Source organism: Erinaceus europaeus, chromosome 17 (assembly GCF_950295315.1).
Source record: "Erinaceus europaeus chromosome 17, mEriEur2.1, whole genome shotgun sequence".
Classification (NCBI taxonomy): Eukaryota; Metazoa; Chordata; class Mammalia; order Eulipotyphla; family Erinaceidae; genus Erinaceus; species Erinaceus europaeus.
Window position 1 is genome coordinate 30,596,347 of NC_080178.1, and position 25,959 is coordinate 30,622,305.

Here is a 25,959-nt window from a genome sequence, read left to right on the forward strand (position 1 = left end):
CAGAGTTAAATGGAATGTCTCAAGACATTCTTATGCTCTGTGCCTGTTTCAAGGTCTCTATATTGACCTGATTACTCAATACTGTGTGCACATAATTCAGATTTCTGTGGGGGTTCCGGTTTGAAGTCAGTATCTGACACAAAAGAGAACATACTAAATTCCATTCTCCTTGATGTGAAATGTAACAGGCAAATTTACCCAGTGGTGTTGGATGTGGGGGAGTAGTGACTAGGAGGAGGAAAAGGTGCTTTCTGGGGTGCTGGTTAGATAGGTGTGTAGCTAGCTCTCTGTATGTTAAACTTCAATAAAAAATATTTAAAGGCAGTATGTTGAGAGACTCTAATGGCTACATTTCTACACAGAAATAAGAGCTGGAAGGGTATAAGTTCAGTCTCATAAGAAAATATACTTTTTTTTTTCTTCACTGAGCACTGCTCAGCTCTGGCTTATGGTGATGCAGGGGACTGAGCCTGGGACTTTGGAGCCTCAGGCATGAGAGTCAGTCTGCATAACCACTGTATTATCTACCCCCCACCCAAAAAAATATATTCTCTGAAAGGAGGGTAACCTAACAACTTCTGAAAAAAAAAGCCTGGGGTAATTAACTCAGGGGAAAGCTAGATCCCTGGAGAATTGTATAATGACTTGAAGAGATCTACAAGTAAAAGGTGAATCTAAATACCAGGGGTGGGAGGTGATCAACATCCTTTGTTGAGAGGCAGGTGTCCTGGGAATAAGCAAGAGCAACTCCCCCCACAATGACTACAAGGAAGAAGCACAAACAAGTCAACTTGTTTGTGTGGTTTTTTTTTTCTTAAACAATGATCTCTGCTTCTCCACCATTGTCGTTATAATTAGAAAATTTCTCTAGCCCTTAAAGTTAACTCACAGAAACCCTATAATTAGCTAAGATAATTGTCTACTAGTTAGACATGGCATCTGCAAAACAAATTCCTTTTCTTTTGAGTGTTACATATTATGTTTTACTTACTATAAGAGGACATTTTAATAAATATCTGAAGACGTAAATTCTATTGCAAAGTTCTGTTAACGTGACACTACTGTAAGCGCTGAGGAGATACTGAGAAGAGCAAATCCAAGACTTACTTAGTCCTGAAATCTTAGCCACAGAATGAGAATAATGGTAAAAGAAAAGAAGAGGAAAGAAAAAGGAGCTATTTGCAAATAAAGTGCATTTCCTAGCATTTGGTGTACTCTTATCTCTAGACCAGTGATGTTACATGATTTCTAATTCCTTTAAAGTGCATGGGGACTGCTTTCTCTGTGGTGGCATACAAGCTTAGTCAAATATGGAGACAAGAAAAACATCCAAATTTATTTAGAAAGCAATGGACTGGGGCCGTAGCGCAGTGGGTTAAGCGTACATGGCAAGAAAGTAATGGACTATGTACTTAAAGATGCCTGAGGAATATAATGATAAAAATCAAATAATTTATGTGGTTACTTGAAAAAGAATCTTTCAACCTTTAGAAGTATAGGCCCTTGTGACCTTGTGTTCTATTGGATTTGTCTGACAACAAGAGGTGAAAGAATTCTGTGGCTCCATTGTCTCAACAGTGGGATCTAAGAAAACACTGGCAGGACTCATCAGAGAGGTTTATGAGCCTGCAATTCAAAGAGATTAAAAGGAAAATCTACGGAGATTCTTTCACACTGAAGAATAACATTAAATAACTATTAGCAGCTTGGTTCAGTAAAGCTTACTAGAGCTCTCGCTGGGTCATTCACAACTTTCTAAAAGAGGAAAGGTTTTTTCAGCTCCATTTGGGAATCAATAAATATTTCTTACTTCTTATAAGACAATAGAGTTCCAGTCTTTTAAAGCTTTTTCCTAATGATAGTAAAATCTCTAAAACATTCAACTTTTGCTGCCTAAATCGTTAGGCTTTTTAATCCCAGGAAACCTCTTCTAATTGCAGCTACAATGCAAAGAAATTAGGAAAAATAAAAAACAAAACAAACAAAAAAAGCTAGAGAGGACTTTAACTTTATTCATTTTAAGGGAGATACCGAAAGTCTCATTCAGTCTCGCATTAGGCAAAAGATCCAAGTCCATCTGCAGCTGTCTCTACGATTCATGTGTAGTAATGTCATATTACTCTAACGATCTAGTCCCCAGAATGCCCACAGCTAGCAATTAGTCCACTGCATTTATCTGTATGCAGTTAAAGACAGTTTATTTTACATTAACCTGTGTATTAAAACAGCAGTGTTTTCCTTTAGATCTAAGTAAAACCAAGTAATGTAACTTTAAACATTCAATTCACTCTTAATCATTTTAAATATAATTAAAATTGTCACACCAGAAATAGCTTTAAGGTGATAGTTTAGTTGTACTTAATAGTCTCTGTTCTTGGAACAAATTCTATTTTGATGTGGGAATTAGAATTAGGCCGGATTTAACTTGAAATTAGCTCATTAGATCATAAAAGGTCTTTAGTCCTTTCCAAATTGAAATGAACAAGAGTCACAATTGCAAAGTTTGCCATATGGGGGAAAATTATAGTGTACGTTTAAGTATGGATTTAAAGAACAGCAAGAGTTTAAAACAAATGCTCTTCAAAGTTCGAATGAAACCTGGCAAGTGAATTTCATGTCAGAACAGGTAGAAAGGTACAGAATGGCCTGGGTTATTCTTTTAAGGCCCAAATATACCAGTCATACTGTCTAATATTAAAAGCAGTAGATAGTACACATTTATTTAAAACTGGTAGTCCACAATAGTGATTAAGTGTTCTTTTATTAATGAATAGCTGCTATATGACCTTAGTGAAATTACTTCTAAGTCTCAGGTTCTTTTTCTCTGAAAATTGAGTATTAGTATCTTATACTCTTGTTAAACAAGGACTAGAAGTCAACCACCATAGTCTTATTGATCAATAAATAGCAGCTATTTTAGTTGTTATTGTTATCTCAATGTTTATGTATATCAGGCCATAAGAAAATGACTAAATAGCAACTGATTTAAAAGCACAAAAGTACCAAGTACCAGAGTGTAGCAAGGGGCAATTCTGGACCTTGTCTGGGTTTCTATTATGTATTTGGTGTAGTGCTATTTTCAGGTTTATCAAAATTCAATATTGTTGTCAAAACACAGTTATTAGTTATGAAAGCCTTTGGAAATACCAAGCACATAACCAAAAGATGGGAACCACAGGAAGAAGGAAAAAAAGGTCAAAATAATTTGTTATCTGTAAGTTCAGTAAAACTGATTTTGGATGAAAATGTCAAACAAAGCTTCATGGAGGGGTTAAAGGGGTAAAAGGGGGAGAGGGAAACTTGAAGGACTTGAGAGAGACTTTGAACAGAAAATAAGCTGTGAAGAAGAATGAAGTTGTTCTAAGTAACAACAAACATAATCATTTGTCTGGTAGCCAAAAGTAGATATGTAACTGGATATGAGACTGGAAAAAAAAACTTAGGGATAAACTTAAAAGCTTCTGTCCAGTTTAAATTCCCAATGAAGGGGGCCCAGCAGTAGTGCAGCGGGTTAAGTGCAGATGGAGAGAATCTCAAGGACCAATGCAAGGATCCCAGTGAGTGGTGAAGCATGTCTGCAGGTGTTTATCTTTAACTCTCCTCTCTGTCTTCCCCTCCTCTCTCAATTTCTCTCTGTCCTATCCAACAAAAAACGACAGCAATAACAACTGAAATAAAATATTCCTCAATTCCACAATGGACAGACAGGTGGGTCCAAGGCACCTGCATTTCAGCAAACCTAGGGGACTAGAAAACATAACCCATCAGGTTGAATCTTTTCGTTTTACAGAATGTGGAATCAATCCACCTCATTCTTCATTTTGCATGTACCTTGATGATTTCACATTACCCCTGTACTTGAGCACATCTGATTGGTATACCTTGTAACCAATCAAAATGTACCTTTTCCAAAACCACCCTGTAACCAATCAGCACACCTGTGCCCAGCTTGAAGGGTATATAAGCAGCTTTCCAAATCAGGCTGACAATCTAGTTCAACCTAATAAAGTATCTCCTTGCCCTCCACATGGTCTTGCCTCAGACTTGTCCTTTAGACCTGCTGCACCCTAGAGCTGAAACACCTTGGAGCTGTACCATGGATATTTCCGTAACACAATAATAACAATGATAAAAAACAAGGGCAACAAAAGGAAAAAACAAACAAACAAACAAAAAAACAGCCTCCACCTCCAGGAGCAGTGGATTCCGAGCCCCAGTGGTAACCCTGGAGGCAAGAAAGAAAAAAAAATCCCAATGAGTATGCAGTTTGTAGCAGGGCTTACAAAAGTCCTTAAAGAAATGAGAATAAAGAATATCAGATGTTTGGCCAGAGAGGTGATACAGTGGACAACATTGGATTCTCAAGCATGAGGTCATGACTTTGATCTTCAGCATCACATGTGCCAGAATGATTGGTTCTCTCTCTCTCCCCTTCTCTTTCATAAATAAATCTTTCTAAAGAAAACAAGACCAATAAAAATACTAATGACTATGAGAAACAACTAGCATTAAGAGTTATAAATTTGGGCGTGTAGCTATGAAATTAGACCAGTAGAGCAAATAAAAAGAACATCAAAATATAAAACCTTTTAACTTTTTAAAAAATCATTTCCCTGGGGAAAAATGATTTATAAGATAATTGTCACATGCAAGCAGTTTCCTGCTTCCCCTTGACAGATCATTCATTTCAACTTCACTGGTGGTAAGATGAGCAAAGCAGAAGTCATCAGTGTGGAACATGAAACGAAAGTTTCAAGACTGAGAGAAGAAATAAGGACGGGATAAGTGGCCCAGTCTACTTGTGATTCATTAATTTCAGCTGGGTGACTTGGGAGGCGGCACAACAGTTAAGAGCATCTGACGTGTGAGCAGGAGACCCTGAGTTCAATCCCCAGCATTGAATGAGCTAGAGTGGTAATCTAGTTCTCTCTCATTAATGAATTGATCAATTAATTATTTTAAAAAATCCCAAATAGAAAGTCGGAAAGAAGTTAATGTAAGACACAAAAAAATTCCCAAAACCCTGTATCTTCTCGTTTCTTTTTAGGAGAACACGGCACTGATCAGCTCTGGCTTAAGGTGGTGCAGGGGACTGAACTGGGACTTCTGAGTCTCAGGCATGAGTCTCTTTGCATAACCATTATGCATAACCATTATCTACTCCCGCTACATCTTTTCTAAGTCAGAACTCCTAATATGTCCAAGTATGTCAGAATTATAACTATTATTGTATTCTTAGGCTTTTGTCATGATTTGAAATGTGTCAAATTTTACAAAATCAGTGAGAAAGTATTTAAAATATATATTTTTTTCTTTTTTTCTTCTTTTTATTTATTTTTAATTTATTTATTTTTTCTTTTCTCAAATTTATTTGTTAGGGAATTAATGTTTTACATTCAACAGTAAATACAATAGTTTGTACATGCATAACATTTCCCAGTTTTCCATATAACAATACAACCCCCACTAGGTCCTCTGTCATCCTTCTTGAATTTGTATTCTTCCCACCCACCCACCACAGAGTCTTTTACTTTGGTGCAATACACCAATTCCAGTTTAGGTTCTACTTGTATTTTCTTTTTTTTTTTTTTTTTCCCAGATTCCCATTTAGCAATACAATACAATTGAAAGTATTTAAAATATATTTTATTTTTAATTTTATTTATTTATTTTCCCTTTTGTTGCCCTTGTTGTCTTTTTATTGTTATTGTAGTTATTATTGTTGTTGTTACTGATGTCATCGTTGTTAGGACAGAGAGTAATGGAGAGAGGAGGGGAAGACAGAGAGGGGGAGAGAGAAAGACACCTGCAGACCTGCTTCACCACTTGTGAAGCAACCCCCCTGCAGGTGGGGAGCCGGGGGCTCGAACCGGGACCCTTATGCCGGTCCTTGTGCTTTGCGCCACAAGCACTTAACCCACTGCACTACTGCCCGACTCATAACTGCAGACAAACGTATCTGCATTCAAACAAAAGTAACAATGTAAGAAGTCAGCTTTTTGTAGCAAATAATACGAACACTCACAGAACTTTTTAGATGCTGTCTTTTTACTCTGAAGAAATGCCAGTCCCTGTCTTGATGGATTTTCTGCATCATTTCACATACTCACTTTTCCCAGAAGCAATCACCAAAAAAAAAATCCCCCCACACACACCATGCTTATCTTCAAGTATTACCTGGAGCACATTTTTACAGCCAATTTTCAAATTCCTAAATCAAATGGAAATGCTGATATGATGATAATTGGAAACCTTATTTTGACTAAAACAAGTACTCTGTAAGGTCAATTTTAGCACAAAATTTACACAAGTATCTACTGGCTCTGTGACTTAAGTCATTTATGTCTAAGAACTAGACCAAATTCATATTCTCTACATTTGAAAGTATTATTTCCCTTCTTTATAGTTCATCTTTACCATTAACTTGCCTTTCCGGAAAATTCTTATTCAGAGCTTAAGAAATTAATGTTGATTCAGTTGTCTCAGATAGAAATTAAGACATTTGGAAGTTGGGCAGTAGCACAGCGGGTTAAGCGCACGTGGCGCCAAACGCAAGGACCGGCTTAAGGATCCCGGTTCGAGCCCCTGGCTCCCCACCTGCAGGGGAGTCGCTTCACAGGTGGTGAAGCAGGTCTGCAGGTGTCTAGCTTTCTCTCCGCCTCTCTGTCTTCCCCATCTCTCTCCATTTCTCTCTGTCCTATCTAACAACGACGATATAAGTAACAACAACTATAACAATAAAAAAGAACAAAAGGGAAAATAAATAAAAAACAGGATTGAGCTGGACATTGTAAAGTTAATGTATCTTTACTCAAAGCTAGTCAGTTACTCTGCTTTAGCCAGATATTAAATGTCATTTCTAGTGTTGCATCATGAAGTTCACTTTGTCCCTTTATTACAGTTGCTACTTGAGGTTAGGAGGTAAGCAAATAAGTCTTCAACAAATGAGAGATATTTAAGACTCCCCCAATCCTGTTTTGTGTACCTAAGTACAAGGCCAGCTGTCAAAAGAATGAAAAATTAATTCACGTATAGAAAAAAAAAGAACTTTGTATAAAATATATAAAAAGGAAGGAAAACTTGGTCAACTTAATTTTTAATGCATTTGGCTGACTTCAAGTTTCTTCCTCTTCAGGACGTATGTAAGTAAACTTACTCACAAACTGCGTTTTCTATAAAGTTATGAGACATTAGGGATCTTTGTGACATATTACAAAGCTACTGAACCATGATCTCAATTACTGTCTCATCCTATATGTCTATGTTTTTTTCACTGTGCCTACTATATGAGAAAGTTCCTAAGATTTATAAAGGTAACCAAAATCTACTCAACAGATACTGTAATTGTGAACATTTTATAAATCCTGAAAGGATTTTTTAAATTTTTTACTTTATTTATTGGATAGAGACAGACAGAAATTGAGATGGAAGGGGGAGATAAGAGAGGAAGAGAGACACCTGCAGACCTACTTAACCATTCATAAAGCTTTCCTCCTGCTTATGGGGACTGACCGTGAGCTTGAACCCAGGTCCTTATGCACTGTAACATGTGAGCTCAACTAGGTACACCACCACCTAGCCCCCTGAAAAGATTTTCCAATGTTCTCATTTGATTGTGTGCATTGCAAAACCTAATTCTCAATAACATGTCTTTTAAGGGAACCTAGAAGTTATCTTTGGAAACATCCTTAGAAATAGTAAGATAGGGTGTTGGGCTGTAGTGCAGCCGGTTAAGCACACATGGTGCAAAGTGCAAGGATCCTGGTTCAATCCCCCAGCTCCCCACCTGCAGGGGAGTCCCTTCACAGGCAGTGAAGCAGGTCTGCAGGTGTCTATCTTTCTCTCCCCCTCTCTGTCTTCCCCTCCTCTCTCCATTTCTCTCTGTCCTATCCAACATCGACGACATCAATAATAACCGCAACAACAATAAAAACAAGGGCAACAAAAAGGAAATAAATATTTTTTAAAAAAAGAAATAGTAAGATAAATATGCCAACTGGAGCAACTTGAGTACATTACTTTCAAACTATTTTTTTTTCCTTTTACTACTTTTAAACTTTTAAATATATAAAGTGAATATTGCTCATCTCTTTTAAGGTCTGTTTGTCTTCAGCCCGGACAACATTGTCCTAAAATATTAACCAAAAATAGTAAAATATAAATGAGGAAGGTAAAACAAAAAAAACAAACGTTTTTTACTTTAGGTTATCTGTCCTAGACCTTTTTATTGTTTAAAAAAACTCATGTGAGAAAATCTTTTTAGAGAGACAAATACTTCTGGGTAATATTGGTGAGACTTTCCTTAGAACACAGTAACAACACTGAACTGTGAAACTGAGAAAACATTCACTATCAGCCAATAAAACAGCTACTGCCTCTTTCCCAGGTACTCGCTCAAATGTATTGTATACTATTTCATGCTATTAAATGTAGGGCACAAACAAATGTGATTTAAAGCACAGCCTATGAAAAGAAAGCTCTACAATGAACTGTCACTACACGCAAAAGGAATTCTATATAGCAAAGCGATGTCCATGTCCTCAGGGGGTGACCCAGAAAAAATGTGCTTTGACCTGGTTATAACAAATTTTCTCTCTTGGTAACCTATTCTGGTCTTTAACAAATTATCACTCTCAAGTTTTCCTTCTATCAAATTTAAATCTTCACTGTCAGAAGTTCAAGTTCATTCCCTTCTTTTAATGAGTCATTTACTGAATGTGGGTCAAGAGGGAAATAATAGTATGAACACAGCTTTATTGTGGTATTTAAAAAAGAAATTAAGTATCAAAAGCTTAAAAACAGCAAAATATATTTTGATGAGACTTCTATTTCTTACGCAAACAGCAAACTAATCTCAGTTTAGAAACTGAAATATACCATCCTCTTTATTTGTAGCTTCAGTTATTGGAAATAACTAGTGTGTATATCTGAGGTTCTAAAATGTTACATAAAGTTGTATTTCTAGTATTTGTCTAACATATAGTTCAACTCAGTAATTACTTGATGGAAAAACTTTTCAAGCAAACTGGTTTTGTAAAAATTCTACCAACAACAACAGCAATAACAACAACAATAACAATGATAAACAAGGGCAACAAAAGGGGAAAAAATTTAAAAAGTAAAGTTTAATAAAAAAAAATTTTAAGCAGATCTGCCTACTTAACTGAATCACAAATAAAGACAAATTCTCATCATAACTGGATTGTCTTAAGTTTTACTATGACTTGATCAATTACAAGGCATCCCTGTGATGGAATAGGTTGTGGTTGCTTCCATTAAAGCTTTATTTTATTTATTTATTTTTTGTTGCTCTTGTTATTGTTGTTGTTGTAGTTATTATTGTTGTCGTTGTTGTTTAGATAGGATAGAAATGGAGAGAGGAGGGGAAGACAGAGAAGGGGAGAGAAAGACAGACACCTGCAGACTTGCTTCACCACCTGTGAAGCGACTCCCCTGCAGGTGGGGAGCTGGGGGCTCGAACTGGGATCCTTAATGTTGGTCCTTCCGCCAGTCCTTGTGCCTTGCGCCATGTGCGCTTAACCCACTGCACTACCGCTCAACTCCCCCATTAAAGCTTTATTAACCATGGTCTAAAAGTTCAAAAGAAATTCACATTTCCTTTCAGGCAATTAGAAGATGTTGATTATTTGTTCCTCTGATACCTCTTATCCAACCTTTTTCTTTTCAACAGAGTACTGCTCATCTCTGGCTAATGGTGGTGCTGTGGACTGAACCTAGAATCTTGGAGCCTCAGGCACAAGAGTCTGTTTGCATAATCATTATGCTGTTCCCCAGCCTTCTTATCCAACCTTTATGCAATTCTTTTTATTCACTTTTAAAGCTTTCTCCTCAGGGCTGGGCAGAAGTGCACCCAGTAAAGCATGTGTATTACTATGCACAAGGACGGGGTTCCAGCTCTTGGTCCGCACCTGGGTGGGGGGGCATTTTCACATGAGGTGAAGCAGTGGTGCAGGTGTCTCTCTTTGCTTTTCTCCCACTTGCCTCTCAATTTCTGTCTCTCTATATATATAAAAGAGAGAAAAAAAACAAAGAAAAAAGTTTCCTTTTTCTGGTCTACCTCACCTTACCACCCTAGCATGAGAGAAAAGATTAAAAAAATTTCTGACTCCATGGTCAAGGAGATGGCACTGTGGATAAAGCAGTGGACTCTCAAGCATGAGGTCCTGAGTTCAATCCCTGGCAGCACATGTACCAGAGTGATGCCTTGTTCTTTCTCTCTTTCCTCCTTTCTCATAACTAAATAAATAAATAAATTTTCTGACCCCTCCCCATTTCTTTTCTCTTTAGATAACAATCTTCTAGTCAATTTCACTGATAGATTCACAATAAACACAGGTTGTGGAGTAACAGAAATATAGAGCAACAGTCTAAATATATGCCCTATACTCCTTCAGGGGTAGCTTTGTGTGAATTATGCCTATCTGCAGAAAAGTGGAAGACTCATGCCTGAGGGGCTCCAAGGTCCCAGGTTCAATCCCTAGCACTACTATAATCCAGAGCTTAGCAGTACTCTGGTCTTTCTCTCTGTATCTTTCTCTCTGTATCTTCTTCATTACAGACAGACAGAGAGAGAGAGAGAGAAGGAGGGAAAGAAAGATAGGTGGAACCCCACAAAAGTAAAGATAATTGCAATGTGCAAATGGACTATGAGAAAATAATTATCTCTAGTAGAGCTTGGCAACTGTTAAGAACTTGAGTAATTTTTTACACCAACATGTTCAAGTGTGTTAGCTTCAATATTTAGTTTTTGGAAATTATACCACACACTTAAAATTAAAAACACATAAGTATGGATAGAATTTATCCTTACATGGAATTACTTCTACTTTCTCTTGCCAGTATAAATAAGCTATATTAGAATGTTAGCCTGAATTCAATATAAAGGTACCATCATCAATTTCTTTAACATTTTTCAATAAGTTAATTTCTCTTAAAAACATAAATGGGCCCTAGAGTTGAATAGTATACTTAATAAATTACAATTAAAACCAAGTACTTAAGTATATAAGGAAATAGTGTGTGAAGTCTTTATACATAAAGATATCATACACAGTGCTTATTAATGTTTAATTTTATCAGTATGACTCTGAAAATAAAGATACTATGTATCTTGACTTTCCCCTATAATATTGTGCTTTTGTAATAATGCCTAGTTTCTTATAGTGAATTTTTAGTGGAGACCTTACCATCATTTTGTGAAGTTTGATGATATGCCAGTGTTGGGCATGGGGGAGAATTCAATAATCAACTACAGAGACAGGAAGCTTTTATCAGCACATTCTAGTCAATGTTGAGTCTGATATGCTATTGCAGTGCAATTGAGTGTTTTCCCTACAGGCTACAACTGATTACTGACTCTCTCCATTAGTATGTAGGGTGCATATTGAAGGTCCAAAAGAAGGTTGAGGGACTCCTATCCTACGGCCAGTGCTGAAAAGCAGACTTTCACTTCATGTAACTACAGTTCATGTGTGACAAACCTGACCTACATTTCTTCTTTTCTTTTTCACAAGAGCTTGTCACTGTTTAAGAGGCCATTTTCTAAAATACATGAAAGAAATGACTTCAAATGGCTTAAGAACTGTGCATGTCTAAGAATTTAGATGCCTAAAATACCATATCTAATTATCTCATAAAGAATAGTTTACCCAGAAGACAGTCATGAAAACTAACTTAAAACAAGGAAAGGCACAGCACAGAGTATTCTATGATGTTATCCTACATAGTAGCTTCCTTTAAATTGTCATTTATAGAGTACACAATCTTAAATGTCCTACCATTAAAATCATAATCAGCATATAATTAAACTTAATAAAAAGTTTTTAAACACATAAGACATTAATTAGGAATGTACAATTAAACATTTTTTATTCGTTAAAAAAAAAGTAGCTTTCACATGAAGCCACATCCTAGTAGTTTTGTTAACTTCTCAATGGATACACAATAATCACTACTAAGAATAGGGCGTAATTAAAAACAATGATGGAGGGGAGGAGTAAAGAAGGCAATAATAACTTGGTGCAAAAAGCCGGAAAATGCTCCCCAAGAATGGCTGCAGCCTGCTCTTCAAAGGGTTGCCAATGTGCTATGTCTCCTCACCACAAGTACCTACCATGCCGCTGCAGGTCATACTCTTTTTTTGTCTCTTCATTCCCTAGAATTTTCCATGCCTGATCAATTTCAATGAACTTCTGTATACATTCCTCCACTGTTCCTGCTGGCACATCTGTTCTTTGTTTATCTGGATGATACTGCCAATCAAAAATAAAGAGGAAGGAGGTGATGAGAGGACTGAGTGGGGTAGGTTAAAAAAAAAAAAGTAAACCTCAGTTTTTGTTAAGAGAAAAGATAATGAGAAGATGGAAAGTAGGATGCCAAGGCAACAAGACAACAGTATTGGGCACAGGAGACAACTGCCAGGTTAATTAGACCACTGGAGTAGCTATAAATCCAGCAGTGACATAATCTGTCACAACGCGCAAAGACAGCATTTTCTGGATAATTTGCTAATGGAATCACTGGTCTCATGGACAATTTACCTAGAGAGGATGACTAACACAAACAGAAATAGGTACGTGTAGTGGAACAGGACATGACAAAGGAAGAACACAAACTAAGCAGAGTATGAAGCTTTCCTTATAAAATGTGCTTTGCTATTAGCATTATTACAAATAGATTTCTATGTTTTTTCTTATGAACTTAGGTTATACAGTCATAATATAAAATATCCTCCAGTTTCAGGTTCATTCTGAAAGATTTAAAAATTTTAAATCTCCTAAATACAAATTATTATTGGAAAGGGATTCTTCTAGGGCAAAAACAAAAACGTTATAAAGAACACAGTGAAACATTTGAGTTTAAATGAATAAATCTTTCTCATCTAAGAAAACTGTGTTATTATTGTTGAATCAAGGCCCACACGTGTGATTTCAGCAGCCTGGGCCACTTTCTCATTCAGACAGCAAGACAGCGAAAGTAGAAAGATACTGCAGCACCAAAGTTCCTGCCAGTGGAGCATCTCCCATGTTTCAAAGGTTTTATTATTATTAAAGTTAGCAGGTTTCAAATCTGGACATAGATAGCAAGGCATGTGCCCTTCCTGCTGAACTATTTCTTTCAAGCTCTAAGAAAATTTTAAGAATATACTCAATGGCATAATTTCTTAATAATTCCTGATAGTTGCTTAGTCAAAACTAGAAACTTTTATGATCATTTATCAGTTCACATATTCTAATGTAAATGTGAATTATTGGAAACTTCTATTATCTCTTTCTCCTCCACATCCCCTGTGTTTCTCCTTTCTTTGTTATCTATCATTTCTTCTGAAACAATCAGCATTTCAATTGTTCTTTCAGCAATCTTCTAAATTAACAGGTGAAAAAAGTCTTTCTGAATACAGAGGCATTTCACCTAAATAATTCGGAATAACTGTCAGATAGTCACATATGTAACTGACACTGGGCTTTTGCGACCTCCCATGAATTAGAATAACTTTTCCCTTTATGCCTTATATATACTCTTTTCCAAAGTTTTATGAGACTGACGTGCTCCCTACTGCACTAACGAGGCACCTCCAAAAGTTTAATAAAACAGGCAAACTGCCATATTCATGTCGTGAATGTGGTTTTAATTTCATATATATGAATTAATGGTATACACATCTATAATCTTTGATTATCAAATATTGGAAGAGTACAAATTTTTTGTAAGTGCCATGTCATTTAATCAAAGTTACTCGGTGACTTGTGGCAAGCTACATAAAATCATATGACTTCTATTTCAATCCCAACTCAGAAAATAAGTTTTGATTTATATATTCTGAGGCATCACATTTCAGATAATGTAGACCACTGTCTTTGAGAAGGGATAGATTAATTTTCATGCTGAAACTTGCCCACATTGCTGAAGATTCTCGCAAACAGCAAAAACATTATTAAGTTTGGTTGCAAAGAAGAACCAATGAACATTTGCAAGGGAAAAAAATTATAACACAAAGCAAGAATTAGGTTTTCATGTTCCTTTTTCCCAAAAACTATTTATGTTCTTACGCCAAACCTATCAGTTATCAACATTTAAATATTTAACAAATTACCATGACTGAAAAGGGAAACAAGACTTTATTGTTTGATTTATTTTGTTTTGTTAGTTATGAAATAATGTTTATAAAAGTTATTCCCATGCCAAGTTTAAGAAATTCTTCAAGTTGGGATATTTAAGTAGTTCTAAAATCAAAACAGAGTTAGCTACGCTTCAGCCCTTCAGTCCTGTATCTCTTCATCTGAGGTAATGTTGTTACTGCCAACAGCACAGTTATGCCTCTAGTACATAGTTTAGATAAACTTACATTTGAAAATTCCTGGTATGTCACAAGCATTAAATAAGGCGCCGAAGAAATCATTCTAAACTACTAGCTACATTGTAGAAGTACAAATTAAAGGACAAATAATTTCTACAGGCCATAATAGAAAGTCTACTTGGTACAATAACTAGAACAGGATAAATTTCACATTGTGCCAATCTAATTAACAGGACAGGTATGTACTATGTACAAAAATCAATGCTGCTAAGTTCCTTCAGCTTAACTTCTGTTTTCCTTCTGTACTAGTACATGTTGCTTGAGTTGGAAGAATTCAGACACTGAAAAGCAGTAAATCTAGAATCTGTAAGTGATCAAATCTTATAACAAACATTGCAAATTGAAATTTTCAAAATTACTGTTTGCATTAACATCAAGAAAAAACATAAGGTAATATGGAATGAACCAAATGAATGATGTATAAGGCTTCTATGCTGAAATTTATGATGCACCACTAAAAGAAATCAGAAGAAAAAAGAACTAAACAAATAAAGACAAACAATATGTTAGTTGATGGGACAGTCATGTCCATTTTATCTAAAATGGTTCACGAGATTAAGGTAATTCCTATCACAACTCCAGCAGGGTACTTCAAAAAAGCAAGCCAACTCAACAGAAGGGTAGTTTATAACAAAAGGTTTTTTTTTTAATTATTTATTTTAAAAAGGAAACAATGACAAAACCATAGGATAAGAGGGGTACAACTCCACACAATTCCTACTACCAGAACTCCGCATCCCATCCCCTCCCTTGATAGCTTGCCTATTCTTTAAAAGGTTTTACAACTGGAAAAAAAAAAAAGCAAGTTTCCAATTTCATATTTAAAAGATTTATTTTTATGAGAAGTAGAGAAAAACTGAAAAAGGTCAGAGCACTGTCTGAAGTTTGTATAATAGCAATAAATTGATTTTTTAAGTTGCTAGGTAGGAAAAATTAACTGGGAGGGGACAAAAAAAATTCCTGGAGGGAAAAAAAATTCTATGTTTTATTTCGAGTGGTATTACATGGTGTTGCATCCCACCAAAATAAACCCTTCATTTTCCATGTACTTTCGATTGTACGCTGGCTATATCACAACACAAGAACAGCTTCAGATATTTTTTTTTTTTGCCTCCAGGCCAGCACTTCTTCTAGCGTTTGCCCAGGCCAGCACTACGAATTCACTGCTCCTGGAGGTTATTTTTCCAATTTTGTTGCCCTTGTTGTGGTTGTTACTGTTGTTATAGTTGTTATTGTTGTTGGATAGGGCAGAGAGAAATGGAGAGAGGAGAGGAAGACAGAGAGGGGGAGAGAAAGATAAACACCTGCAGACTTGCTCCACCACTTGCGAAGCGACCCGCCTGCAGGTGGGGGTGTGTGTGTCAACTGGGATCCTTAAGCAGGTTCTTGCACTTTTGCACCATGTGTGCTTAACCCGCTACACTGCCCAGTCCCTGCTTCAGGTATGTCTTAACTTTTACAAAGTAATTTAGAAAGTCTTTCTAAGCCATAAAGGAAAAAAAAATGAGAAAGTCATTCTGATATATATATGAATAGGTATAATAAGAACAAAAATTAGTGAGATTAGAATAAATTAGTGTTGTGAATGATAGACTAGTTTACAGAAATAACCACCTAAGCCTTGTTGAAAACAAAGTACATTTAAAATTAAAACATCATAAATACATTACAATAAGAAAAATAGTGAAAAGATGACAATCACTTTTTGATTATTTCTAATAACCATACAGAGATTTTGACTGCAAAATTCTGGCAGACTGCTATACTAATGACTCTATGCTAAAAAGTTTGGGATCTATGACTTCCTCACATTTGGGGAGAGTATTTTTCTTTTCTTCTTCACTTTTTTCAACTTCAGCATCATTTTCCTGAGGGAAAGCTGATTTATAGTATTATTATTATCATCCTAAGGATACATTTCCACATTTCCCCAAGATAGGTGTTAGCCCATCTTATCCTTCATCAAACTGTTATCCTATGCCACTGGAGTCTCTTCAAAAATAACTATGTTCTTTAAATATTACCATGCTGTTTATTAAGTGTGAGAAAGATGAGTATAAACAAAAGATTAAGAAACTGTTTTGATACAAAACTATAAGATCATAGGGAAAGGGAGCACATCTAGAAGACTATATGCTTTTTTGTTTTTTAGGATTTATTTAAGGGGGATGTGGAGGGGTGGAAGGTGTTGGAGAGAAAGAAAAAACCAGAATAGCACTCTGGCATATCATTGCCGGGGACTGAATTTAGGACTTCATGTTTGACAGTTCAATGATTTATCCACAGTGCCACCTCTGATAAGCCTCAGGCACTAAATGACTTACCATGGACAGCACCAGCAGAGCTCCATGGATCCTAGAGAGGTACTATCCTCTCTCACCACCATTCTGAGGTGGTCTTTTCTCTGTTTCTGTTTATTCCTTCTTCCACTTTCTTCTTCTCTATATATAAAAGTGAAAGACAGAAAGGGAAAAAAAAAAAAAAAAAAGAGCTCGGGAGACCATTCAACAGTATTTCTTTCTCTCCCTCCCCTCTCAGTTTCTCTGTCTCTATCCAATAATAAATAAAATTTTAAAAAATGAATGATATAAAGTTGTCTTTAATTTTCTAATACAGTAGTTATGACCCTTGTTAAAAATTATGATCCTATGTTAAAAAGAAAACACTTTATGGAGATACAAATCACATCGGATTTATAGTTTTAAAATGCACACTTCAGTATTTTTAGGATACTGAGAGCTGCACACCCATTACCACATCTAATTTCATCATTCCCAAAGCAAGCTTGTACTCACTGATTCTTAAATACCTATAAAAACTAACTGACTCAATTCCTTTGGGGATATTGTTGGTTAGCAAAGAATGTGAGCAGATATATATATATTCTCCTATGGTTCAAAACCTGATCTTAGACATAACAGAACTTGTACACACTGTGAATATTCCTGTGAATTTATTTATAATAGGAACATATAGATAACTGGCCCACAGTCCCCAGACAGTCTTAGATTCTATGTGGTTACGTGGCAGCCACATTGAGAGCATAGCATCAAGTGTATGTTTTTTTGGTTTATGCTTCCAATGACCTCTCTATACATATCCCTTGCTATTTCAAAGTATAAAGTTCCTATCTGATATGAACTAATAGGTTATTGTTGGGTCTAAGAGCATCATTACCATTTATTTTTATGGGAAAAACTTGAATGTTCTCAGACCTCCAAAACAACCTATTAAATCATACAAAATAGAAATAGTCTTCTCAGATTATTCTGAATATTAGAATATTCAGACTACAGTAGAGGAAACTTACTTCTCCGAGAGTTTCCCTTAATATTTTAAAGAGAATTTTTGTTCTTCTGAACATAGTTATTTGTAAATTGTCTGCTAAATGTCAGCATAATATTGATGACTTGGAAAGTATAATTAAGACTCATTCTGAGATTACTGGTAGCTCAGAGAAAAAAGGATAAAAGAGGAAACAAGAAAAAGAAAGGAGAAGCAAAAAGGACAGGTGGATGTGAGAAGGCAAAAGACCAGGAGAAATTAGAAGTCAGAATATGGGAAAAGTAGGACAGAAATTGAAAAACTGATTTAAAAAAATAAAGAAGACTGCAATATGTATGGTAGGTACAGATTTTTTTCAATTAAAAGAATGTGTGAATTGAATTCACAGAAATGTAAGAGAAATGAAGAGCTGTAGATTAACAGTTGAGAATAATCCTACGTATGGCAAAACTGAATCCAATCTCTGTAATACAACTTGAAGTTTTACTAACTCTAAAATTAACCTCAAACTACTTCTGTTATTCACATCTTTTCTTTGCTGATTATATACCAGTGTAACACAACCTCTGTTTTTTTGTACACGAGGTATAAAAACCTGTATCTTATGTAGCAGGTTACATTATGTCTACTTTAAGGATAAAGTCAGACTCGTCCTAACTCATTAAAATCACATCAAATAATCTTCAATGATATACTCAATAAGAACTGTACACAGAGGTAACAGGATAAACAATCTTGCACTGATACAAATGCTCATTTTCCGGACTTCCAGGAGGCGTGGCTTATTGAATAGCTGAAATCAGACCTTAGCTCTCCCCAGTACAACTATTGTACACAACAAGAGATCGAATTGGACACATAATCTACAGCTGAAAAAAACCCATAGCCTCAGGTCATGCCACCTTCCAGACACGAGGCTGCAGATGCTACCATGACTCCACTCCGATTTTTCTGGGCAGACAACCTCACCAATGTGTCCTGGACCCTCACATCTCCAGAGCTCTAGTCCACTACGGAAAGAAAGAAACAGGCTGGGGGTATGGATCGACCTGTCAACACCCACGCTCAGTGGAGAAGCAGCTACAGAAGCCAGAACTCCTACCTTTTGCTTCCCAAAAACAACCCTGATCCATACTGCCAGTGAGGGAGAAGTGATAGGATGAAGATAAGAGGACTCTACACTCCAGCTGCATCAGTACCCAGAGAGAGAGAAGGAAAAGGAGACATATGGAGGTAGTTAGGATGTCATGAGTGGCTTACAGGGAAAAAGAGGATCAGGAAACGAAGGGGCAACTATGTATAAATGTGGACAGATAGTTGAAGAGAAGATGGTTGGCCCATGTCTAAAACTTTAGGGGAACTGCAGTGGATTGCAGTGGGAAGAGTGAAGATTCAGAACTATGATCGTGGGAATGGTGTGGATTCAAACCCCTGTCAACATGTAATTCTGTAATATAAAAATATATTAAAATTTTTTTTTTTACTTGCTCATTTCCTCAGCTGTATTTTGTGCTCATCATTACAAAGACGGTCTCTGTAACAATAAGAACTGGCAATAGAGACTACAAGAAGTGGAAATTGGATGTGTCTATAGGTGAAGATGGAAGGGAGACTGTAAATATTTACTGTTCTTTGGCATCTGAACCCTATTTAAACTATGTTCAGATTCTAAGCCATATTTTCACTATGTCAAAATTCTGAACTATGAGCTGTTATAAATAAAGCTTCTCCACCATATAGTTAGCATTAGTGCCCTGGCTAACTTCATCTACCTTTTGGGTTCAAGTTAAGATGTGGTTTTCGTATAATTGAAGAATCAAGAAACTGATGCCAAAAAAAGTCATTCCTGTTATATAAGGGTGGCAATATACACTGATAGATTCTAGAGCTACTCTCCTGCAGCAACTATGAGCACTGCTCCAAGATCATCAAGGCCACCTGGTACTAATTAGGCAGTGTATTCTGTCAACACCTTCATGCTCTTCTATTAATTGATCATTCTGCCACATTAATGATACTAGAGTTTTAAATTCCCAAAAGTTATTTGCCTTTGAGATTGAAAAAGAAATGTAAAGATGAGAAAGAGAACACCACAGATTTATGTTAGCTATCTTATATTTAAATCAACACTAAACACTCTTTATTCTGAAAAGTTATCTGTACCTCTATTACAGAAATTCTACCAGAGATGTGAATGTCTCAGTGTTTCTTAAACTAAATATAACGTCAATTAATTTAACTCTGAAAGCTATAGAAAACTATAATGGGAGTAAAACATATACTAAAAGTTTAGATAACTTTATAGGGTAAGTCTCCAAAAACAATGAGATTAAGGGGCCGGGCGATGGTAGTGCAGCAGGTTAAGCACACATGGCGGGAAGGCAAGATCTGGCATAAAGATCTCATTTTGAGCCCCCGTCTCCCCACCTACAAAGGGGTCGCCTCACAGGCGGTGAAGCAGGTCTGCAGGTGTCTTTCTCTCCCCCTCTCTGTCTTCCCCTCCTCTCTTAATTTCTCTCTGTCCCATCCAACAATGACAGATATGGCAATAATAACAATAACGACAACAACAACAAGGGCAACAAAATGGGAAAAATAGCCTCTAGGAGCAGTGGATTCATAGTGCAGGCACTGAGCCCAGCAATAACCCTGGAGGCAAAAAAAGAGAGAGATGTTAAATGCATAAGGCTATAAACATGGAGACAATTCTTAATTTTAACTTTCTAATAATGAAGGAAATTCACTGCAAATGAAACTCACTAAACATGGGTAATGACCTTAGTCCTGACAGAAACTCAATAGATTAAAAAAAAAGGGGGGGGGGGGAATAATGCATATAATTGTAGCTAAATTCAATGAGTCTAATATATGACCTTTAAGATAAAGGCCTAAGTAAGCTTTTACGATGCTGAGAAAACACATATCCTCTGAGATAATTTTTGGTTTTCCTTATTGCAAATCACTGTTATTATGAAGCAGCCATTAAACTGAGAAAGTGTTGTTAAGATGGTACAGCAGTAATTCGCTAATGAATCTGTATACTGTTTAGGTAGATGACAGAGAGACACACTGACTGACAAGGCCATGTTTTGTTCCTTTTTTTCTGCACCATTATCTACTAACTTAAAACTGTGTTACAAAAAGTAAGATATAAAAGTTATGCTATAAAAATTACCAAAGTTGTGGGCCCCTAGGAACACACCTAAAATAAGACTTTCTAGCTTCTTTTCAACCTAAAAATCCCTATTCCACTTTTTGTTTTCTGTTTATTAAAATTTTTGTCCCGCTTTATATCTTACTGCTTTAAAAGCAACTAAAAGCTGCAGATGCTGTTATAATTTCATGCTGCATTCCCTGGACAGATGACCTCACCAATGTGTTTCAGAGCCTCACTCACCTCTCACCAGGAAAAGACAGAAACAGGTTGGGAGTATGGACTGACCTGCCAACATCCATGTCCAGCACAGAATCAATTACAAAAGCTTATTAGACCTTCCACCTTCTGCACCCCATAAAGAATTTTGTTCCATACTCCTAGAGCAATAATTAATAGGGGAAGATGACCAGACGGTTCTGAACTCCAATTCTATCAGGACCCAGAGAGAGAAGAGGGGAAAGAAAAAGGAGGAGGAGGAAGAGGAGGAGAAGGAGGAGGAGGAGGAGGAGGAAGAGGAGGAGGAGGAGGAGGAGGAGGAGAAGAAGGAGGAGGAGGAGGAGAAGGAGAAGAAGAAGAAGAAGAAGAAGAAGAAGGAGAAGGAGAAGGAGAAGGAGAAGGAGAAGGAGAAGGAGAAGGAGAAGGAGAAGGAGAAGAAGAAGAAGAAGAAAAAGAAGGAGAAGGAGAAGGAGAAGGAGGAGAAGGAGTAAGGAAAAAGTCACTCAGTAGTAGGTGTGACTTAAAAAAAAAAAAAAAGGGAAGGCAGGGCCATAGAAAACAATGGGCATACATAGATAGATAGTAACAGAAATAACAGTCAACCCCTACCAGTGATCTTGGGAAAAACTAATGGTTTCCAATGGAGGGAATGGAAACAAGAACTCTGGTGGTGGGAAAGGTGTGGAATTATACCCCTGTTATCTTATAATTTTGTAAGTCAATACTAAATCACTAGTAAAAAAAATTTTTTTTTAAAGTTGTGTTACAGTTGTGTCCTCTACACTTAATTGTGCTCTCTATACACATGAAGGTTATCAGAGCTGGGGGAAAAAAAATTACAAAAGTCAATTCAACTATAACACACTACTGCCACCTAATGCTTACTAAAATATTGCCTAAAATAGTCAACACTCATTTACTTTTTTTTTTAATGCAAGTTAAGAATTAAGACACAATTTTAAAATGTTTCGACATTTTTAAAAGATTTCTTTTATTTACTACGCATGAGAGAAATTCACATGAGACAGAAAGGGAGAATCAAGAACACCATAAGTAGTGCCAGGACTTGAACCTCATGCATGTAAATTCAATAATCTACCTGTTGAGCTATTTCATTGGCTACTGCTTTAAGATTTTGAGTTTTCTGATTTGCATAGAGAAAATATAATCCCTAATAATGTTTTTATTTAAAAAAAAGTACTTGTTGATCTCCTTTAGCAAATCAAAGTATTGGCCAACAAGGTTTCAATGATGAACAGGACAGGATGCCTACTCTCAAGTGACTTATAGTCAAGAGAAGGAGACTAGAATTGGAAGCACTTATTATATATAACACAGTGAGAATGAATTACTAAGATTATAGCATGGAACACACAAAAATTAGGACATATTTCTTTTTTGATTTTTTTTTCTTCATTGGGGGATTAATGTTTTACAGTCGACAGTAAATACAATACTTTGTACATGCATAATATTTTCCAGTTTTCCATATAACAATATAATCCCCACTAGGTCCTAGGACATATTTCTTAAGAAAGGTAATAACTAACAGGAGAGAAGAAAACATGGAAGGATATGAAGCAGGGAAGCATTCTAGGAAAGGAGAAATAGCAAATGACAGGAAAGCACCAACATGGATATTTGATGATTAACAGTGGAACTTTATACTGAGACTGAGTAAAGGAAATTAGAGAAAAGCAATGAGAGATAAAGTAGAAAGCTAGACTAGATTTAGACAATAATGAAATGTTTTAGTATGCTAATAAACATGGTCTTCCCCTTCTTTAGAAGTTCACATCACTTTGCATGACAGAAACATAATCATATTTCTGTGTCACAGACAAAATAATCCAACCTCATGGTAAGATGGGGACTAACAACAGGAAACTATTGGGGGAAGGTTAGATGCTATGGTATCTTTCCCTCTTTCTCTCTTTCCATCTCGGGTAGTCAGCCTGAAGCAGTGATGTCCAGATGACAATAAAATAATAATAATAATAATAAATATTATGAGTCAGTCAAAATAATGCTTCAGGAAACAAGACATCTTTTCCAAGCTATCTTTTTTCACACATGGCACAAAGGATAATGCTCAATTTACAGTCAATATTTCAAAAGCCTAACAAAATGAGAAGGCATTTCAATTCCATTACTTAGTTTTAAAAAATCTATTTGATCTTTAATTAGTAGACAGCATGGGCATTAATTTTATTTCTGATACAGAAAATATTCAAGCATATGTATGTGAATTATAAATTATTCCAGATATTAAAAATAAATAAATTTAAAATAAAGGAAAAGTGAGTCAAAGTACAAATAACCTTAAGATTAGATAATTAATCAGCTAAATCCATGATTTATATGAAGGCAATTTTTTTTTAAGAAGGAAAATTTTAAAGGTGTTTCCTATCATAAAAGGCAGTATTTGCTTTAAGGCAAGGCTTTTTTAAAATTATTATTGCCACCTCAACATGCTTCAGCTCAGACTGTGTCCAGAGACTTCAGGTGTGGAATGACAACCCTTCAGCTTCATTACTTGGGTGAGACCTTTCCTTTCATAGTATTCTCTAATTCCATCCCAGGTGGTTCACTTCCTAACAAAGTCCCAAAACCTAGATATAGACCAGGTTCTGTGAAATAGAGCATATGTTCACACGTATCCATAAACTAGGGCAAAATATATACCTGAAAGCAGAAGTACACTAGAGTTTGCAGTGAGTACCCCCCAACACTTCCTCTCCACTATTCCAACCTTAGGGTCAATGATTGTTCAACAATTTGTTTGGCTTTGTATGTTAACTCTCTTTTCAGTCACCAGGTTCCAGATGCCATCAGGATGCTGGCTAGGCTTCCCTGGACTGAAGACCCCACCAATGTGTCCTGGAGCTCTGCTTCCCCAGAGACCCATCCTACTAGGGAAAGAGAGAGGCAGACTGGGAGTATGGACTGACCAGTCAACGTCCATGTTCAGTGGGGAAGCAATTAACAGAAGCCAGACCTTCCACCTTCTGCAACCCACAATGACCCTGGGTCCATGCTCCCAGAGGGATAGAGAATGGGAAAGCTATCAGGGGAGGGGGTGGGATATGGAGATTGGGTGGTGGGAATTGTGTGGAGTTGTACCCCACCTATCCTACAGTTTTGTTAATGTCTCCTTTCTTAAATAAATAAATAATTATTATTGTTGTAGTCATTATTGTTGTTATTGATGCCGTCGTTGTTGGATAGGACAGAGAGAAATGGAGAGGAGGGGAAGGCAGAGATGGGGAGAGAAAGACACCTGCAGACCTGCTTCATTGCCTGTGAATTGACTTCCCAGCAGATGGGGAGTCGGGGGCTTGAACAGGGATCCTTACACCACTCCTTGTGTTCTGTGCCAAGTGCACCTAACCCAATGCGCTACCGCCCAACTCCCAAGAAGGCAAGGTTGTTGTTTTTTTAAATTTATTTATTTATTCCCTTTTGTTGCCCTTGTTTTATTGTTGTAGTCGTTGTTGGATAGGACAGAGAGAAATGGAGAAGAGAGAGAGGAAGACAGAGAGGGAGAGAGAAAGATTGACACCTGAAGACCTGCTTCACCGCGACTCCCCTACAGATTCGGGGAGCCAGGGCTCGAACCGGGATCCTTATGCCAGTCCTTGCGCTTTGCGCCACCTGTGCTTAACCCACTGCACTACAGCCCGACTACCAGAAGGTAAGGTTTTAAGAGTGCTTTTAACATTATAGGATAGACACAATTTTCATATCATATAAAACTCATGCAACCAAGTCCAAATATACTAACTAGACTTCTTACACTTGTGTGGAAGATTTATAATGAACTATTATTAGAATTAGATTTACTTACCCCTTTAAGTAGGAAAGGGGACAAATTCATTACTCATAAGAACATAACTATCAATAACTTGGTTCATTAAATACCAAATAAAACCTCAAGATATATTTAAGCTTAAAACAACTAAAGACATGTACAACAGTCAGTCTGCAGTGAGTAGAATTTAGACTCAGTAAGCGCAGCAAGCAAATAGAAAGACCTATATAGAAGACACCATAAATTACTTAATCAATTATTTTCTTAGAACCAGATACCTCTCCTACCCCCCACCTCTCTTTTCTCAATCAATTTAAGTTGAACTTTATCTGATAAAGTAAGCACTACAAAAGTTGGATAAGGGCAAAAGACCAGCACACTTTAATGATGGTCCTTTTAGTCACTACCAGGCCACCCCATCACCTGGGACTCTAGGCAGAAATCCCTGGATTCCCCCAAACATACAATGAGTCTAGAGCTCTAACAGATCCCTCTCTCCACCATCACTGGCCACTTCCATCAAGAACATCATCATAAACCCTCTTGTAGGCCTAACAGGACCTTGCTCTCAATATAGAACAGCAAGGGTAGGGACTGCCCTACTCTCAGAAGGGAGGCTGGGTCAACATACTCTGCTACTTGAGGAAAACTGGTCCTGAAGTGAGTGTAGACTAGAACATTCCTAGTTAGGACCATGGACTGAGAGCTCTGGCTGACAGGGACTCACACAGGCTCCTTTGCTAAACATATAGGCCCTAGGTAAGATCAGTGGGGTTTACAGTTAGTGGTATTTATATACTTTCATTATATTTGGGAGCTACTTTCTGCCCTAATCCAGCTTTCTAGTCCTATTCTCAGCTATCACCATCTTCCCAGGCAATACTTTTAGCCCACCGGCATGTTAGCTATCAGGCACAGGCAAAAATGACTAAAGTCACAGGCCCCTTGGAATATACATAAAATAGACTTCCTTGCTTCTTCATTAGTTCTATCTGCTATATTCTTACCTTAGGTTTCTGATTTTTAAACAATTTGTTCTGCTTTATATCTTAGTTCTCTTTAAGCCACCAAGTTGCAGACGCTACTATGACACCATCCTGACTTCTCTGGGCA

General features: G+C 36.7%; 1 protein-coding gene across 6 annotated transcripts in view; it reads right to left on the minus strand.

Annotated features, from left to right (window-relative positions):
• Positions 1 to 25,959, minus strand: part of DNAJC24 (DnaJ heat shock protein family (Hsp40) member C24) — a 71,534-nt gene that overhangs the window by 35,104 nt on the left and 10,471 nt on the right. For 5 of the 6 annotated variants that reach the window (XR_009545618.1, XM_060176645.1, XM_060176648.1 and 2 more), the window contains exon 3: positions 12,134 to 12,272. Coding sequence is in view for 5 of the 6 variants with exons in the window: in XM_060176645.1 (XP_060032628.1) it covers positions 12,134 to 12,272 (139 nt within the window). In the remaining variant the exon portion in view is untranslated. Of the gene's footprint in view, positions 1 to 12,133; positions 12,273 to 16,701; positions 16,817 to 25,959 lie in introns of all 6 variants that reach the window. The other variant, XM_060176647.1, reaches the window with a different exon arrangement.